Source organism: Haemorhous mexicanus, chromosome 7 (genome assembly GCF_027477595.1).
Source record: "Haemorhous mexicanus isolate bHaeMex1 chromosome 7, bHaeMex1.pri, whole genome shotgun sequence".
Lineage (NCBI taxonomy): Eukaryota > Metazoa > Chordata > Aves > Passeriformes > Fringillidae > Haemorhous > Haemorhous mexicanus.
In genome coordinates this window covers 23,168,529-23,187,764 of record NC_082347.1, presented here as the reverse complement: position 1 = coordinate 23,187,764, position 19,236 = coordinate 23,168,529, and the positions used below count along the sequence as shown (strand labels likewise).

The 19,236-nt window shown below is 42.3% G+C and overlaps 1 protein-coding gene across 1 annotated transcript in view; it reads left to right on the top strand.

Moving 5' to 3' along the window:
* Positions 1 to 2,261: 2,261 nt before the first annotated feature.
* Positions 2,262 to 19,236, top strand: part of PIK3AP1 (phosphoinositide-3-kinase adaptor protein 1) — a 38,846-nt gene continuing 21,871 nt past the window's right edge. The window contains 3 exon segments of the mRNA XM_059851442.1: positions 2,262 to 2,441; positions 2,444 to 2,564; positions 8,192 to 8,608. Coding sequence (XP_059707425.1) covers positions 2,277 to 2,441; positions 2,444 to 2,564; positions 8,192 to 8,608 — 703 coding nt within the window. The 5' untranslated portion in view covers positions 2,262 to 2,276.

The following is a 19,236-nucleotide window of genomic DNA, read 5'->3' as shown; positions in this document are numbered from 1 at the left end:
GTCTGCAGCTGTCCAGATGACCTGGCAGGGAAAGCCGTTTTGTCCTTCTATTCCCCAAGACACTAGTGGGAGATCCTGGGATCTAAAAGGCAAGCAAATTCAACAGATTTGTTACTGCTTGTGAATTCCTTTGTTCCCCTCACCTACTCCTCATAAGCCTTTTCAGTCCTCCCCCTGGCTGACAGGTCTCTTTTGTTAAGGATGCAGGGAGAGCTCTGCATGGCATCTTTTTAGTATTACAGTGAATAAACTGCCTCCAGCACTTGGTGAGGAGGCCCCAATGCAGAGCAGAGTAGGACAATCCCCTCCCTTGCCAAGCTGGCCATGCTGTGCCTGATGCCCCCCAGGACATACTTGGCTCTCCTGGCTGCCAGGGCACTGCTGGCTCATGACCAGCTTGCCATCGACCAGGACCCCCAGGTCTGTTTCTGCACACTGCTCTCCAGCCTCTCATTTCCCAGTTCATCTCAGAAGAGAACATTTCCATGAGGGGTCTCTGGCCTTTCCACTCTTTGCATTACCAAGAAAAAGTGAAGAGAGGTAGCCTTAGTATTCAAACATGTACTCAGTCCTTTCCTTGTTACTCCTTGTAAGTGCCTAGAAAAAAAAAGCATTGGCTCCAGAAAGAGCAATCTAGTTCTTTTCTTTGGATAGGGATAAGACAGACCCTTGAGAATAATGCTGCAAATGCAGCTGTATTTGTATGCTGAGTGAACTGTAGGGAGGAAAGACTTGTACAGTCAATTTTGGGCAAGGTAGGATGAAATGTTCCCTCTATTTCCTCTCTCCTTTTTTTTTTTTTCCTTTAATTATTTATTTAGGACATTTCTAAGTGTTTGTTAGGTCATCCTACTGTGATAGGGTGTGAAAGGGCTTTTGTCTTGATTTGCTATCTGAGTTTTTAGTTGGAGGTTGCTGAAACAACACACTAGCAGTTATTTTACTTAAGCTCATTTGTGGAGGCACGTTAATTTCCCTTTAGAGATTTGGGAAGTTTAAATGCTAAAGAGGCTTTGCATTGATTAAATAAAATGCAGAGTATCCTAAGTGATACTGACAGACATGGAGAAGCCCTTTGTGTTCCCTGGAAGCTGACTCTTCTAACCCTCTCTGTGTTACTGTAAGTCTTTAAAGAGAGAGAATTTAAAAGCTCATTTCATAAGAGCATGTTGAAATTCTCATCTAACATCAGAAAGATGATTTGGTTTTTAACTTTTTATACTGGAAGTTAGAAAATACACAGCTTAACAACAGAAATAATGTGGAACAGTCATAAAGTCATACATGTGGTTATCCATCTCTTCAAATAGGTCTTAAAATATACTTGCTGTTCCATAATAGTAAAACAATTTACTTATAGACTCTAGTTTTCAACTAGATAACTTTTGTCTTTCACATGAATCCCAGGTTGGTTCTGTATTTGCACACTTCTCCAGTGTCTGTGTGTTCTTTATTCTAGTGTATATTTTTGGGATGAATCAGATGGGAAAGTTTCTTCTTTGCATACCTGGAGTTACTCATAAGTTTTTATCATCAGGAAATGCTTTTTGTCCTAGTACTTCCCTATTGAGAGAACAAACACCTTGGTTTTGGAAGACAGGCAGTGGCACAGAGTTTGTAAGCTTAAAGTAGGTTTTGAGTAAAGAAAGATTTGGAGGTAACAAGAGAGTTTGACTAATTTCTAAGATAGAGTTGATTACTGGAAAATAGTTGGTCCCTTTCTGCTTGTAGCATTAGTGGTAATATTAAGCTGCATACAGAATGTTCACTGACTGCCTTGATTGGGAAGCCAGATTGTAAGGGGTCTGCTTTTGCTATGCTGAAGTGCATCAATGAAAGATCTCACCGGTTAAAAGTGTTTTCTTGAAGTTTGCAAGGGAATAGGCTGAATAATTTAGGCAGAATCTGTTGCTTTGTCTTCAGTGACAAAATTAGTAAGTTGAGTCCTACTCTCTGAACAATAACGGTGTCCTTCTGCTGCTTATTGTCTCTGTACTCAAACATGAGCATAGTCTTACGGAAACTGGTAAATTTCATTTGAAAGACAGCATCTTCTCGATGAAAACACAGAACATCGAGCTACTTCATTCTGTAGGGAGCCACTTGGCTTCTCCCCAGGAGTTTTCCGTGCTCATAGAAGACATTATTAGGGATGAGTATAAAGCAGGTATCGCTTGTTCTTTACCTCAGCTGTTGCTCCAGGTTTCTCGAGGCCACTGTATTCCTGTAACACAACCTTTCCTCGTTGTAGCGCTGTTTCCTCGGCCACCTAGGCAATGTGTGATTGGACCGGCTGGAAAAGGCACTTTCCCTCCTGGGGGCAGAGTCCCGCCGAGTACCGGAAAGGCGACGCACGGCCGGGCAGGGGCAGCCCTGTGCCCGGCTCTGCAGGGGGCGCCGCGGGCGGGAGGCGGGGCCGGGAGGAGCGCGGTGCCGTGTCCCGTGTCCCGTGCCGCGCCGGGGGCGAGGGAGCGGCCGCGGGGATGCACCGCCTCGCTGCGCCGGCGATGTGAGGGAAGGGGAGCGGCCCCTTCCCCGCCAGCCCCGGACCATGGCGGTCCCCGGTAGGTGCTGCGGCTGTCGTCCCGGGAGCCACGGGGAAGCGGCGGCCCCGCTGTGGTCCCGCTGTGGTCCGGCGGGCCGCGGCTCTCCGCAGCTGCCCCGCGCCAAGGTGCCGGCAAGCGGAGCGTAGCGGAGCCCTGCCCGCTCCCCCCGCGGGGCGGTGCCTCTGCGCGGCTCTGCGCGCCCCTGGCGCTCCGCTGCTGGGGCAAGGGGAAGGGAGGGGGGTGTCCGCTCTCCGGGTTCAGGGAGCCCTGGCGCTCTTCAGAGCGACGGTGCCTCCTTTGCTCGTAGCCGGGCTGCGGCGCTTTCTAGCTCGCCTTGCTTCACTTGTCTGGAGTTCAGGGCGGCTGCTGGCAGAGCTTTCCTCCGTCTTAAGTGCTCTTCTGCTTGGCAGATCAACGAACTCTGAGGGAGGGTGTTCTGTAATTTGTCTCTGTCCGCCTTCACTACTTGCATGTTTTTCTGAGATGTTTTATAGAGAAGTCAGTTTTTCCTAAATACTGCTTTATTCTTCAGCACCATTTCCTTTTGGAGGTATGACTTGGTGCCCCTGGCCACGGTGGCACAGGATCCCAAGCTGAGCTGGCTTGCCGTAATTGAAAATGTTTTAGCTGACATATGTGCAGGTAAAACTACCTAGACTATGAGCTGCAAACTCAAGGGGAGAGGAGTTTAGCCTGTATTGTGTAAGTCTTGCTAATGCCCAATTTGCAAGTTCCTCTCTTTATAGGGAAGCTTATGAATTTTATCTAAAAAAGGAAAAAACGTGCCTTTCTCAGGGTGTGAAGTAACATTTGCGTTTCATTGACGCATATCTCCTTGTGAGGTAAAAATAAACTAAACTGAGGCCTCAGGAGACCTGTGGGCAAAACTACTTTTCTCCTTATAAACAGAAGGTGATTTCACAGAGACCCTTAAAAAGAGAACAACTTTAGATTAATGTATCGTAATGCAAATCACTTGTTCCTCTCTGTGAAGTTTGGTTTGCAGAAATTTTATCTGCTTTGATTCTGCTATTTCCTCTTGCTTGTTTGCAGCATTTTACTTAAAGTGAAGATTTTCTATTCCACTCGAGGTAAGAAGTCTCATGTGATCACTATTACTGTGTATTCCATGCATGCAGAGAATGCATTTATTTCATCATTCATCACTTAAATACACACACTTCACATACTGAAATGTGGAAGGTGCTGAGGACCTCTCTTAATGTCCCACCAGCAGTTTCTATGACTTCCTGGAAGTGCTCTCTCTTTTAAGAAGTTGATTATTAAGACTCTTTGAGTTGCATTTCCTTTATACCATAGACAATTGTCTTTCATGAAGAGTGAATTCCCATCTATCAAGGATTGTTATTTTGGACAGCATTATTTCTGTATCCTCCATACACGAATCGCAAAAAAACACTGGAACAGGTTACATAATGCCTTTCTTATGTAGTCAGAATTGGAGATGGATTCTTTCCCTAGCAGATGAAGATAAATTTTTTGCCACTGCATATGATCCTCTGAGTTGTAGTGAAGGATTTAGTCTCAGTTTTTTTACCTGGTCTGTGGACAATGAGAAGTCATGATCTACTTATGAGAGGTGTGTGAAAGATGACACAGAAGTTGTGTATTACTGCAAGCCCTGAATGTTCTTTATGGGGCCCACAAGTACAATGGAAAACTTTATGATCTGTAAATTGAAAAAGGGTGAAACATTTTGGCCTATGGAATGAAATAATAGATAATAACAGTTGATAATGTAAGATGTAGTCTTACCCAGAGCTGATATGGCAGCTTCCCACAGTATTGTTTAGCTATTTCTATGGTCATCAGAACCTTACAATATGGCCATAAACCCCTATCACATGTTTGGGCTGAGCCTAAAGGTTATCACCTCACTACTTGCAGGCATAGTTTGGAGATGAGCTTCATTTGTTTGCTTCTCAGAGAGAGACTGTGAAGACATGACATGGTCATGCATACTTCTGTATTCTTGCCATGAGTGTATGTGATTTTTACTGAATTGTTTCATCCTCTTTCATTCTATGTAAGGTTTGTGAGCTAGGGAAAGCTTTGTATCATGTCATTTGTGCTGTTTAATTTGTGGGGCTTACACTTCAATTATAGGTCTTGGGCATTTCTATGGTACTGGTTTGTAATCTCATGAGTCTGTTATCGTTGCTGTGTAGTGAAGTGTGCAGCTAAACACTACAGAGGCAGTTACAGCTGGAAAGCATTCCAAAGGTTATGGTTTATCATTACAAACTGCAACAGAACTGTACCTTTATGATTTTCTATGAAGTAAATGAACATGCCCTGCAGTATGTTAATAGTGCTGGCATTTTGTAAACAGAGGCAAAAGTATTTTTTATACTCTAAGCTTAGGAATCCAAAAACAAGGTGTTGTTAAAATTTAAACTAAATCATACTTGAGAGTGTGAAAGATATACTTGTGCCAGCCAACTATTTTTTTCATCTTGCTATTGTATGTAGTGTTCATATATTTCTTCCTTTAATTGAAGACTTTTCCAAAACCAGCCTGTCAAAAGCATTGTCAAACCATCTGTCTAAGGGCAGGTTTTAAGGAAATAAAAGGTTTGGTGTTCACCAAAGGATTTCCCTATATACTTACAATAGGCAGAATATACATTGTGTTTTGAACTGTGCTCTGTGAGTTTTTCTGATGTTTGAAGAATTGTGAAAAACCTCCCTGAAATTTTCTGTATTCTTTTTACACTGTTCTCTGAGGACTGGACAGTAGTTAGTGCTGCAAAGGCAACTATTTGGTTAGACAAATAATAGCACAATGCAGGAAGGAGAGTCCTGTGTCATTCTTCTTTTAAAGGAGAATGTTGCAATTGAAGTTATTTCTAGGTTTTTGGGGATTTTTTTTTAAACAGTCCCAATGCTGACTTAAGCTTCTTTAGCTCTGCAATATTTCCCGTATTTTTGTTTATGAACATGGAGCATTACTTGGGCTCTACAAGTGGAGTCAGTAATTTTATTTCTCAGTTCTTGTTTTAGGAGCATCGTTCCTCAGTTGATTGCATGTGTGTAAAAGGCTGTAGGGCCTGAGGAGAGCTGGTACAGCTCTCTTAAAGGGAATGGTGTTCTTGTAGAGCAGTGCTAGCTAGGAAATCAGTACCTTTCCTGAACACCAGAGGAAGTTCCTTGCTGCTGGATGCAAAAGTTGCACTGCTCTGGCAGGGAATTTGCAGTGAGTCTGTCCAGTTTGCGTCCTTTATCTACATAGCAGAGAAGGAAGGGATTCTTGGATACTTAGTGCCCCTGCAGTGCAAGGCATGTTTAAAGTCAATGGCTCTTCCACCCTGTCTCCAAGCACAGCTGCTTACTTTCATTGGAAGGCTGGAGAAGGTTGTGTTGGCTCACAAGTGTAGTTGTGGAAGCTGTGTGCTTCCTAAAGTGAATGACAGGATTAGTTGTTCCATGTTATAGAATGTTAAAGTGCCCAGGAGGCCACTACTAATTTTTCCAGAGACTGGAGGTGGGGCTGCTGCCAGAGAGCACCAGGGTAGGACTTTAAGAGCTTTGGGCACACCTCAGGGAGTCATTGTGTGGTCTCCCCATCTGTTGAGGTTGGGCTTATCTGGCCGTGGTGCAATGTGTGGGCTCCATTCTCAGCAGACAGTTGTGCTGTCCTTTCCCACTGTACTGCATATAAATCAACCCAGGGCAGTGGAAGCGGAAGTCTGTGGTATATCTCCCTTTCTAGAATAAAACTTGGATTCTGCTTGGTTTTCATGTTTTTGCTCATGTAATTCTGTTGTCTTTGCCAGTGGTGTTCAGCTACCATCAGTGATATTTTGACAATGAGGGTGTGCTCACTGGTTTGAAAGCCATCTTTTTTCACAGCAGTTCTACACTCAGGTTAAAGGCCCAAGGTTTTGAGTCCTGAGGACTCCACTTTGAGTTTGCTGGCTCCTCTCCTTTGGGAATGTCTCCTACAACCCTCCATCTGTGGTTCAGGAGCGGTATTCACTCCCAAACACGCAGCTGTCCTGGTGACTGTCAGTACTGCACTGCCCATGTTCTCCATAGCTAGGGTATCATCCTTTCACATCCTTTCACTGCTAGAGACTTCCTTACTTATGCAGGTAACTGTAACACTATTGGTCAAGCACTGAGCAGATCTCCATTCTTCTCAATTGTATCGCTTCTGCTGAGCTACTGTTTAAAGCTGTTAATTGTACAGTTTAGGGCTGGGGTTCCTCAGCCTAGACATTGTTTCTACCTTAATTTTGTAATGAAGGTTCTGGGGAAGGTGATAGAATCAAGTCTTTGGAGGCTGTGGAATTTTGGTTGAATTTTTCTAAGGTGACTGAAAAACTGTCATGGTCAGTTTGGGTAAATTCACTCTGCAGATCCGGTTTTTGGCTGCCAAATTTTAGGCATTGCTCTCTGCTTTAATTGGAAAAATTTGCCTTTGCTTTCATCATGATGGAGATGAAAATGTTGACATTTAAGGAGTCAAACTGGAATTAGCGGACAATTTGTTAACAACAGTTTAAATGCTCAGCTCTGAAATTTACCGTGGACCTGAGCTGTAAACTTCAATTTTGAGCAAACTTTTTCATAGGTAAATAGAAAAGTTAAATTTAGACTTAAAAGCTTCCTTGAGTTCGGTGGGAGAGCACTGCATCATGTCACACTGGTTCAATTTGCATCAACTCTTAAAAAGCTGTTAACATTTTAAAGTGCTTTTGTGCCAGAGCACTGAAATGCATGAGTCTGTAGGTAGAAGCTGTTTCTAGAGAATTATGGAAGAAGTCAACTTTGGTGGGCATATTTTGGGCTGTCTTATGGCCACCACTATTGTATTAGTTATTTCCCTCTGGAGAGAGTGCTTGTCATTCCAAAAATTGTTGGGAAAGCTTTTGATGACAGTTTTGAGGAGGGACTCTAACACAGCCTTGTGGAATGTCTGAAGCCTGAAGGACAGAGTGGCTGTGGTGCAAGCGCTGGGGCTGATGTTCCCTTGGTTGCATGCATGCTTTTCAGGCAGTTTGCTTTCTGCTGCAATGAGAGCAAATATCTAACACCACGGGGGCCATAGTGACTTCCTGTAGGCGTTGTGTGACCTCATTTGTTATTTTAGGTGTGCTGTTATTTTTGGTGTCTGCTTGGGCATGTAATGATCTGCAGTTGTGTTGCAGAGACCATATAATTGCCTAAAATGATTTTAACTTTTCGTGTGACAGTGAACTCCCCTTTTCGAGCTAGTTTGTTCTGAAGGTCTGGTTTTTGTGGCTTTTTTTTTCCTTATCAGAATGCTTTAAATCTGTAAATCTCTGCTTTAAATCTGTAAATCTGTACTTTGTTTCACTTGAAACTACATGGGGAATGCTCTCCTTTATAGGAAGAGCATTTTAATTTTTTTCATTTTTAAGAATGAAAAAAACACCTAAATTTAGTGGAGTAGATGCAAGTAGGAGTTCATTCACCCTCAGAATTGCTTTGTGGCTGTGAACACCTCACTTTGGATAGAACTACTGGTCTTTTGAAATGCTTTGTAGTTTCTGACAGGAATTAGAGACAGTGCTGTGGGGCTTTTTGTTCCAAAGCTGTGGGTGACTTCATGGTTTGAATTTAATCCTTTTTCTTGTGATCATCTTGCACCTGTACAGGAGCCCCTGGAGAATATGATGTGCTGATTGTGTATGCAAGTGACGCTGCTGAATGGTGTCAGTACCTCCAGAACCTCTTCCTCTTTACTTGGCAAGTTCGAAAGCATCGCATTCTGAGCTACCAGCTGGAAGACGACTCTGCCATCTCCCAACAGGAGCTGGACCTGTTCAGCAGAAGTCGGAGTATCATCCTTTTGCTTTCTGCTGAGCTGGTGCAGAGTTTTTACATTCCTCACATCCTGCAGAGCCTTCAGGAAGCTTTATGGCCCCCGTGCAAAGTGGTCAAGCTGTTCTGTGGTGTTACGGACTGTGATGACTACTTGACCTTTTTCAAGGACTGGGCTCAGTGGCAAGAACTCACAAATGATGATGAGCCTGATGCTTACCTTGCAGCTATTGAGAAGGTTATTTCAGAAGGTAAGACCACAGCTAGGAGCTGTGCTTTCTTGTTGGAGGAGGGAGATATGTGGTGCTGTTTATTCTTATTTTTACACTGGTAACGTGCTTTACTTAAAGAGCAAACTAAAGCAAATTGTCCAACCCTTGTAAACAAAAAAGTTATGCAAGCAAATTTTTCTATGCCTGGTTGGTTGGTCCCTAATTCAGGAGAAATTACCAGCAACTCACAGAGAACTTCTGAATTTGACGTTGTCTCAGCTGGCTGCTTTTGAATGAATTTAGAATGAAAACTTTCTATATTTAAAATTCTACCTGTAAATATTGTATTCTGCTGTTTATTGACCCAAATGAATGTAAAATTGTCATTTATTTATTTTAGGGAAAAGAATTATCTCTTTCTTCAGACTTGTTTCTATCATACCAGAACCATAATCAAGTCTATATGGATTCTTTAGCACTGGGCCTAAAATCAAAGATGTAACCATACTGGCAGCAGAGCACCTTGTTACCTATGATGAAAAGGCTGAGATTAATTAAAGAATTGCACTGATGGCCTTAAAAATAATCCAGCCAGTCTGAAGGTGATCCCCTTGTAACTAATCCTGAGGACTTACTAGTACAGAAGTATTAAGAGCTGGAGACCACACCAGCCCTGTGTACTGAGTTTTGATTCCAAATTTTCCTAAACTCTAGATGAGCGTGTAGAATTCCGTTCTTATAGTTTCTTTTAAAATGAAGGTGGAGAGCTCTGGGCAGTTGTGCTGATCTGGGTATTTTTATGACATAGCCATGGGTAGGGTTATAGTGTTTTCAGCCTCATCAAGAAAGACAGGAATCCTGTGGTAGCATCTTGGCTCAAGATTTATCTCTGTTCCACGGCACAAGTGAGGCAGTGCGTCTAGTGTTGTGTTCATAAAGGCTCTAGAGTCTCACAGTTGGATCTAAAGTTCTTCTCCATCTGTGCTGCAAGTTAGCATGTGCTGAAACAAGCTGTGCTTTGGCTTTATGTAGGTGTTTTGAAAGGGAGTTTGTGCTTTGGATTTTTATTGCTGGTTCTATTTCTACATGACAAAAAAAAATCAGCTTATTTTCTGTTTTCTCACTTTAATAAGCATACATTGACCTCAAACTGACTTCAGTGTATCTAGAAAACACTTGACTGGGAGAAAAAAAATGAGATAAAACTAAACTCATTTGCTGTGGAGTCTGCTGTAACGTGTTCCAGATAGTTTGGTACACAAAGGTTCAGAATTTCTGGACTTCAGTGACTGTTATGGCTGTCATAGCTCGTGTGGCTGTCACTTACATGCTATGTCAAGTTTTTGGTTTGTGCACATCAGAGCAGTTGCAAAGGTGAGCCATCTACTGTCGCTGTGTTCTTGTGAAAGAAGAGCCTATTTAAGATGGGCTGCTTTCATGGCCAAAGTATTTGGATTAAAGTATCAGATCCTACTTCTGTGTGGGGAAAAAATGACTGACCTCTTCTATTGTGTGATTCTATACAAGTTCTGTGAATGGCCTCAAATGCAAATGTTCTGATGTTTCCCCTGAAGACAGCCCCAGGTGTACATAGTTCCTTTTTTGGGTGAAACTGTGAAAACTTTCTTCTTGACTGGTAAAAAAAAATCTGCTGCATGATTTGGTTGCAGCATGAGTAACTTAAAATATTTGTGACAGCAGACCTCTCCCACAGAGAAACACAGCCTCTACTCTGGTCTTAGTTATATTTGAATTTTTCCTTATTAAGGCAGCCCTTAATTATTACAACACTTAGCAGAGAAAGTTCATTACCATAATTTGAAATTGTTTGGGTCTGGGTGTCTTCCTCTGGGTAATACATCTCTTCACTTGCCCTCACCCATGCTTCTAACAGCAGTGTCAAAACTAGGCCTGATGCTAAAATTACTCAGCTTCAGCTTCCAAATTGCTGAATACTGAGCTAGTGAGACATGGTACAGGGCTACAGGATGCAGTCAGGGCAAATTCTTCTCCAGAGGCTGCACACTGGCCCTGTGCAGGCTGTGCTGTTGCCTCCAGCACAGCTGTTGGTACTTAGGGCATCATGGGGCTATGACACCCTCAGGCTTAACAAGCTGAAAGTTATTTTAATTTTTATTAGTTTAGTATGAATTCAGAAATGAGGAAAAATTCATCTAGCCTTGTTGACAACTCTGTGCTGATGCTGACTCTTGCTCTCTTGTAGATGTGGTATTTTTACTTCTAAAGTTTCTCGATTCTGGCAAACTACAGAGCACACAAAGGTTTGCATTTGCAGGTACTCCTCTTATCTGCGGGAAGTTTTTCAGACTATGCAATAACTGTGCTGGAATGGGGATGGAAGTTATATAATTATTATGGCTGGAAAAGATCTTCAAGATGGAATCCAACTGCTAACCTAACACTGCTATGTGCACCACTAAACCATGTCCTTCAATACCACATCTACATAGTTTTTTTGAACAGTTCCAGGGATGGTGATCCCACCACTCGCCTGGCAGCCTGTTCTTATGTTCAACCACCCTTTCAGTGGTTCAACCACCCTTTAAGTTCATAGTATCCAATCTAAGCTTCCCCTGAAGCAACTTGAAGCTCTTTCATCTTGCCGCGTTGTATGTTGCCTGGGAGAAGAGTATACAGCCTCCTCTCTGGTAGCTGTAGAAAGCAGTAAGTTCCCCCTGAGTCTCCTTTTCTCTAGATTAAAAAGTCTTGCTCAGGATGTCTCTGGACATACCAGCTGAAGTCCAGCAGGGTGCAGTGACCAGCTGCTGCTTAACCCCTGTTGCCTGGCCTGTGATAGCTCTGCTGTGTGCATTGAGCAGCTGGAGTCTGAGCCACAGTCAGAGTCAGTGATCTTTCTCCTCCTCATGTGTTCTCAAAGCTCACTTGACGTTTCAGTTGATGCAGTGTATTTGTCCCTACCTACATTGTTTTGAAACATTTCAAATTTCCCACTTTAGAAGCTGCTGTTTCCACTAATTCATCAGTGGCTTTGAGCTTTGTGTATCCAAGCCATCTCTTGTGGGTAAAAGCACGGGGAAGTCCACATCTGCTTGAGATGGCGGATGTGGACTGTATATGACAGCAGCAGTGAACTGTGCTGCTGGAGGACAAGTGCAGCCTTGGCTGAACAGAGCTCTTGTGCACTGGAAGAGAGAAGAACGAAAGATGAGTACCAACAAACTTTTTGTAAAATAAGAGGGTCCGAAGTCGGTGTAAGGAATCATAGGGTGAAGATGGAGGGCCTTGGGCAGTTAGAAGGAAGATGAGAACTTTTTTTGAACTTAGTAAGTCAGGAAGAGCTGAAATGTTACTCTACCTACTGAGGGCCTCATTAAGAGATGCCAAAGACCAAGGTAGTAAGCTTTTTTTGAGAGGGAAATGGCATAAGAAGAACCCCATAAGCTGTATAATTCTTCCTCCTGTTCATGTCAAAGAATTGAATTAAATTCCTGTCTTTCTTCTGTTGCACTGATGAAACCACAGACAGCGTATTATTCAGGTTGGAAGGGACCTCTTGAGATCATGTAAACTTTCTGCTCAAGCATGGTTAGAAAAAGCAGATTGCCCAAGACCATTTCCAGTTGGGTTTTGAATGTGGAGGTGGAGACTGTGCAGGACTTCACAGCCTCTCTGAGCAACCTGTTCCGATATTTGACCACCTCAAGAGTAACAAAATGTTTTCTTGTGTTCAGATGGAACTTCATGCATTTTAGTTTGTGTGCATTGCCTCTTTTCCTGTCAGTGGGCACTATGGAAAAGTCTGGCTCCCCCTTTTTCATTTTCTCCTATCTTGTCCATATAAGGTTCCCCTGAGTCATCTTTTCTCCAGGCTGAAGAGTTCCAGCTCTTGTAGCCTCTGCTCTTATGAAAGATGCTGTGGTTCCCTAATCATCTTTATGGTCCGGTGCTAGACTCAAGCTGTAAAGATAAACCTTGGAATAAGCTACTCAGAATTTAAGGTCATGTTGGACAGATGTTCTCAGATGTTTCTCAACCCAGACAGGTGAAGTTGTACATGTGAGATTCCCTACAGCTTTATGTTTCTGTAATTTGATTTTGTTTTCTTAATAGTTGCCATTTAGGGCTAGAGACCTAAATTCACAATGTATTTTTAAGTTTGGCAGGAACTGTCATGTGGTGTTTACTTTTCCACTCTCAGTGCTCTGTGGAGGAATATGTTCCAAGTAGTTCTATCTTAGCTAATTACATCTGACATTGACTTCTGCCAGCTTATTGAAGTGGCCTTGAAGATGTAAGGTCGTAGCATGCAGTTCTCTCTCCCTCCTCTTTGAAGGGGTAAAATGAAATTAATTCTCAAAACTATGTTTTTCTCAGTTCTATCTTGTTTAAACATAAGACGTGGTTCTTTGACCCTGCTCATTGAAGAGGAGCGGGTGAGCTGTTAGTCAGCCCTCTGGGTGCAAATGAGAGCCTGCTTTGTTACATGGGAGCTCAGCAGCCTGGCTGGTTCTCACTACCTGTCAAGAAGAGGAGACTGTGACACTCTTGCACAGGAGTTCAGGTTGAGAACATGCTGGCCACATGCCTGTGGCATTGTTCACAGGGGTCTTAGGATGAGGGAAGAGACGAGAAAGTTGACTCCATGTTTCAGAAGGCTTGGTTTATTATTTTATGATATATAATATATTAAAACTATACTAAAAGAATAGAAGAAAGGATTTCATCAGAAGGCTAAGCTAAGAATAGAAAAGGAATGAATAACAAAGGCTTGTCTCTGACCGAGACAGTCTGGACAGGTGATCTGTGATTGGCCATTAATTAGAAACAACCAGATGAGACCAGTCACAGATCCCCCTGTTGCATTCCACAACAGCAGATAAGAATTGTTTACAGTTTGTTCTTGAGGCCTCTCAGTTTCTCAGGAGGGAAAAATCCTAAGGAAAGGATTTTTCATAGAATATGTCGGTGACACATGCCTCTCTGTGCGTGGGTATACATGACCTGATGCTGAAAGATCAGAGACTAGAGAGCTGGTTAAAGCAATTCGAAAAACCTTATTTAAGTTCCCAAGTGATACTGAGAGTTCTCTGGGAGAAATGCATGGATCTTCTTATCCATCTGTAGCATATGGGGTCAAGCAGTTAAAATAATCTTCCCAGCTGCAGAATTGATTAATTGTTTGTCATCAAGGTGTTTCATAAAGTCCCAGTTTATTTTCATAAAAAGCAATACTTCATGGGTTTTCTTTCATGGCATTATAAAATTCAAGCAGTGCTTGCATAGGTGCATACTCACTTTCTAAATAGAGGCAATGAAATGATAGCCCAGAAATAGTAAAGGACAGAAGTTATTGTGGTTAAGAACTTCAGACTATTATAGTCTTTATGGACCTTGTAAATACTAATCATATTTCTCTGTGGCTTGTGGTTCTGACATTCTCCACACAGGTTGCTTTATGGTCTAAGACAAATTCTAAGTATCTGCTAATGAGAACTGCAAGGCTTTAGGATACTTGCCTAAAGTAAGAGCCCAATGTCCATCACTGATTATATTCAAGTCTGGAGCAGCTGAAGTAATTTCTGAAAAATCTCAGTAGAAGTATGTGGTCAAGAAAAAGATGCTTTGGAGAGCAGGTTGGAGAGATGTATGGAACAGAATTTAAGTTATTTCACCGACCCTTTGTGTGTACTTGGACAGCTGTTTTACTTCCAGGGTTGCATTTTGGAAGATTTTCATGGCTGTTTGTTATTACCTCAGAAAACTTTTGACACATTTCTCAAAAGTGTCTTGAGAATAACAGTGTATCTTGAGTTTCCCATGGGGAAGTTTGACCTCTGTCAGAGGCTGACCTTAGCATGGAGTGCTGCAAAAGAGTGTCTGCCTCATTCTCCACCTTTCACCTGTCTGATTGGGTATGGTGTTCCACTACATGGGTTGTATTCCAAGAGAAATTATTTGAAGGAGAGGAAAGGCCTGATTGCCCTTGCAGTAGTAATGTGGTCTTAGATCTACTGGAGCCACTCACAGAATCCCACATTCAATCAAACAGTGACTGGTGGGATATTTCAAAACAGCTGTCCAACTCTCTGAGATGGAGTTCCAGGTTTTTGAATTTTATGGGGATTGTCTTTTCTGTCACGCAAGTGTTACACATTGCACTTAAATTGAAGCAAGGAGGTACTGCAAGAGGAGATAATAAGTTAGCAGTCTGGATGTTCATGTTTCTTACATGTGGCTTCTCAGGAAGGCTTGAATCAGTGATGAATATAATGTGATTCTTGGCACCCTTGAAAGTCATAAGAGGTGTGCATATGCCTTGTCAGTATGTGTTGTCTCTTTGTGCCAGAAGTAGTGGAAGTGAACTATTCCAGCCTCACTTGCTTGAGATTTTGGTCACGTACACAATGTCTGTTGTCTGGCTGGCCAGAACCCTGCTTCTTCCTCAATGTCTTCCCTATCTCTGTCCTGTTCCTGTGCACCCCAGCTAGTTCTTTTGGTTTATACACTTGATCCAGTCGCAAACTGACCACTAGACCTGCAAGAGCCTTAGCAAAACTTGACAGTCAAATACCCCTTGTTTCCTTGATGGACGATGAGAGAGTTTATTGTAGTTTCAAACTTTGCACGACATACAAAACATTACTATGCTCTTCGTAGAATTGAAAATGTTTGTAGGTGGTGTGCTTGTCGATGAGCTGCTTGGGGTGAGGGGTTTGGAGATAAAGGAGAGATGTCCCATATGTGTTTTTTTTTTGCATAGACAGTTTTACAAAGTCCTAAATTTTCCTGTGTTTTGGTCTTCTCACTTGCTGTTTTTCTGCACACTTCTCTCTGCTCAGTTGAAACGGGAAGTGTTGCTACAGCATTGCCCAGTTCTGAGGGCTTATCACAAGATGTTGCTCTGATGCACATTTATCTCCTTGGTGAAGCAGGGGCTCTGATGTTAGCATGATGAAAGATAACTTTCCCTGCTTTCCCCGACTACTTGTCACTACTTTGTCTGCTTCTTGCAAATGTAGCTGTAGTTGCTCTGGGTGACTTAATGTCCTTACTAGCACTTGGGAAAGGATACTGGCCAGTTGCAAGCTTCAGGTAAAAGCAGGAGCTCTCTTTGAGGGTCTTCCCTCTTGCTCTAAGCATAGTGAAGTCTGTGCTTAAAATCTAAGGCCTTGTGAGATCTAATTGTCTCAACTGGTTGATGGACAGAATGGGAGGTGTTTGCAGATGTCAGCGAGGGGCTGGTCTACCCACACAGAACTTATGCTGTTGCCCAGTTGTGCCATTAGCATTAATATCTGGGTGACAGAGTGCTCTGGACAGACTGCTGACTTCTTCCAAGCATTCACATGTTCTATGGTGTGGGAGCTGACTTGTGAGAAACCACAGCTGTCAGTTCCATGCCGATAGCCCGCCAGCTTTGCCAGGAGGAAATGGATGATAGGAAGAGCTGTGTGCTCTACAGCACAGTAGAGCACACAGCACACAGCAGCAGGTCAAACTAACTGGCTGCTTTATAGGAGTTTCTAAAGCTGCTAAATGGCCCTTGAAGCACATGTCAATGCCTGTGTTTTCCCCGGGCTTTTCCATGGGGTAAGTGTCTGAAGGACAGCTGTGCAGGGAGCCCAGCAGGGCAGGCAAGAAGAGCATGAGGCTGCTCTCTGCAGCTCAGCTGCTGATGCATCCTGGAGGGGTGCACGTTCTTCAAGGGGAAATGTGGTTGGGTTTCTTGGACCACATCTCCTCCCCTTGCTGCTGTTCTCACAAGTGTTTCACAGACCGTCAAGTGAGGCCTGAGGGAGCCTTTGTTTAAAAGGGAGCGGAAAGGGAGAGCCTCTTATAACCATGAGTGTTGACCTACAGCACATGCTCATGGAGAAGCTTAATTCAGGTATTCACTTAGCTTTAATAAGTCTGTTGCTCTCCTCAGTGATGGCCTCTCTATGCTGGCTGTTATTGCAATGTTATACCTGCTGAATCTGTGTATGCAAATGGGTTGTCATTACTCAGGTATCTTAGTGGGTGGGAAACCTGCTCTAACAATGCTTTAGAGCATGGATATTATTAAGTGTTATGGGATGGTTTCCTCTTCCAGACCTTGCATGTTCATGAGACAGTCACTAGCACATGACTGGAACTTCAAGATGAATCATAGGATCACCTCACTGCTGATGTGGGAATTTGGTACTTTGCAATTTCAGTATTTTCTGAATGAAAAAAACAGATGAATAATTCATGCCTGAAACTGAATGCCTGTTCCTTCAGCTTTTAATCCAATTACTGATTAACATTGCGTGCTTCTTCCTGTATTACCTAAGAGCTCTGTGTTCACATGACCTCCAGGCAGTCAGCTCTGTTACAAAAATGCAGAAGTGCAATGCCAGAACTTCTTAAAAGCTCTAGTTATTCTTTATTTGCTAAATTGTTTCTAGTATCAAATAACACTGTTAAGGCAGAGAGACCAGGGGGCTTGTTCTCTGCTTGCTTCCCCTCTTATCCTGGCTTGCTGTGTATATTGTAGCTGAGATCCATAGCTTTGGTTTGATTTTCTCTGAAAAGGACCACATGTTGGCCAAGTGAGGTAAAAATTAACACACTAATGGTTCTGTGTTGGGGATGAAGGATCAGGATGCTGGCAAGTGTCATTTGTGCATATGTTGCAGGAACATCAATGTCTTACTATAGAGCAAGAGGGTCGTCGTTGGCTCTCCCATCTGCTGTGAACTTAGTGAACTCTTTCTGACTTAGTCATATTGCAAGTAACCAGCAGAGATTACGGAGACACTAATCTAGTAACAGTTGCCTCTTCTCCCTAAAAGGCATGGCATCTTGCTCTGCAAATGCCAAACACCTGAATTGATAGCTATCATATCAGGGAAGGATGTGGGACCAGTGCTGTTTCTCCTTTATGCAGCAGGGCAGCCTGGCACTCCCAGGTTGGAGTAATCCATGTTTCTCTAAGAGAAGGATTCCCAAAATGTGTCTGGTTCTTGCAGCTGATGACTTTGAACAGTACCAATTGAAATACTGAGTTAAGGAATATAATGCCTCAATTAATTTTCTAATACTTGGTACTAGTCTGAAAATCCCAAAGACCACCTTCAGTACAGCCTTCAGCCTTGTGTCAAAGCAGTTGCTTAGCCAAATCTTCAGATTTGGTCCAGTATTGAAATCTTTTTGCTAAATTACATATACTGTTCTAGGTTTGTTTAAGAAATATTTATGTTAGTGGTCATGCCTTATTTGAGCTTCAGAGCTGCAAATATTTGGCTCTCTTCTTTCTACAGCAAACAGTAACACAGCAATCTACTTGTACTCATGTGAGTAGGCTTATATGCCATGTGGAGAGATTCACATACTTAGTTAACCAAAATTTGTGAAAAATAAATGCACCTGAATGACTTGCTGAAGTTTTGTGGCTTAAAACTTGTCTCCTGAAAGCAAGGTTGATTTCTTATTATTCCTAAAATCCCATTTAAATGAATTGAAAATACATTTCAAAGAATTGTGTGACAAAGCACTTCAAATATCCTAAGTTTAAGTCTTTAGTGGCAATAATAATAATTATGAAGACGTCTACATTAAAGTTCTTGACTGACTTGTAGCTTCAGTTTGAGACTAGGAAGACCTGAACTCCTAATGGTGGCCCAGCTTATAATTATTTTGGCTCTCTTGATTTCTGGAAAATTGATGTACTTGAAGATTGGAGAATTCTGAGTGAAATCAGAATTCTTGGCAGCTTTGCTGTATGGATGCCACAGGTTTGATAGCCCAGTTCATCACTTAGGTCTTTCTCATCAGGACTGAGCATTTTAAATAGAGTATTTCCTGCTAATATAAGAACAGTCCAAGTCTGAGATTTTATCTGGTAAATAATTTGTACTACTCTTTACAGATTTGTTTTTTTACTAAGTACTGAATAACGTGTAAATTCCAAAATGTTGTGTTAAATCCTTGAGTGCTTCACAGACTTAGAAAGTTTGGGAAATTCTGACCACAGGAAATAGTCTTCTGACAAAGTGGAGTCAGTGACTTTTGCCTTGTGTTCTGGGAGATGGCGAGGGGGGGAATGGTGTGAACCATGTGAATCAAGAAGGAGAAACTAGCTAAAAAGTGTTCTGTACTAAGTAGCTACGTAATTGTCTTTGGTTTCCTTTCTCTAGCTGAGAAAAGTATTTCCTGGCAGGGATAGATAATTTTTTTCAGCCAGTGGTATCAATTCAGTTTGTTTGCACTCTATCAATATCCATGCTGGTTTTGGGAAATGAGAGTGAGAACATTGTTTTCTACACATGTATTGTAGGCTTACATGTGTTAATCCTGCTCTTGATTCTATTTAGGTAAAGTGCTGTTACTTTTCAATGCAAATGTTCTGGTACTTTTCAATTTCACTCTTGTATAGATACTGGAGCTTGCGGTTGTTGCCCAAGGAACAGAACCCCTTCAAACTACTGCTTCATGTTTTATTTTTTGATGCAATAATCAAAGTTGGGGAGTTGGGGTAAGCAGCACTGAGAAAACTAAAGATGCTACTGAAATGACAAACATTGGTTTTCATGTTTTATTTTAGGAAAGTAAGACTAAAGGCTGCTGCTATTCTTACAGTATATCAGAGTGTTGCTTGAGTCAGATGAGTTCAGATGCTGATCTTTCTTATATTAGACATTCACATGCTGATTTTCCTATCC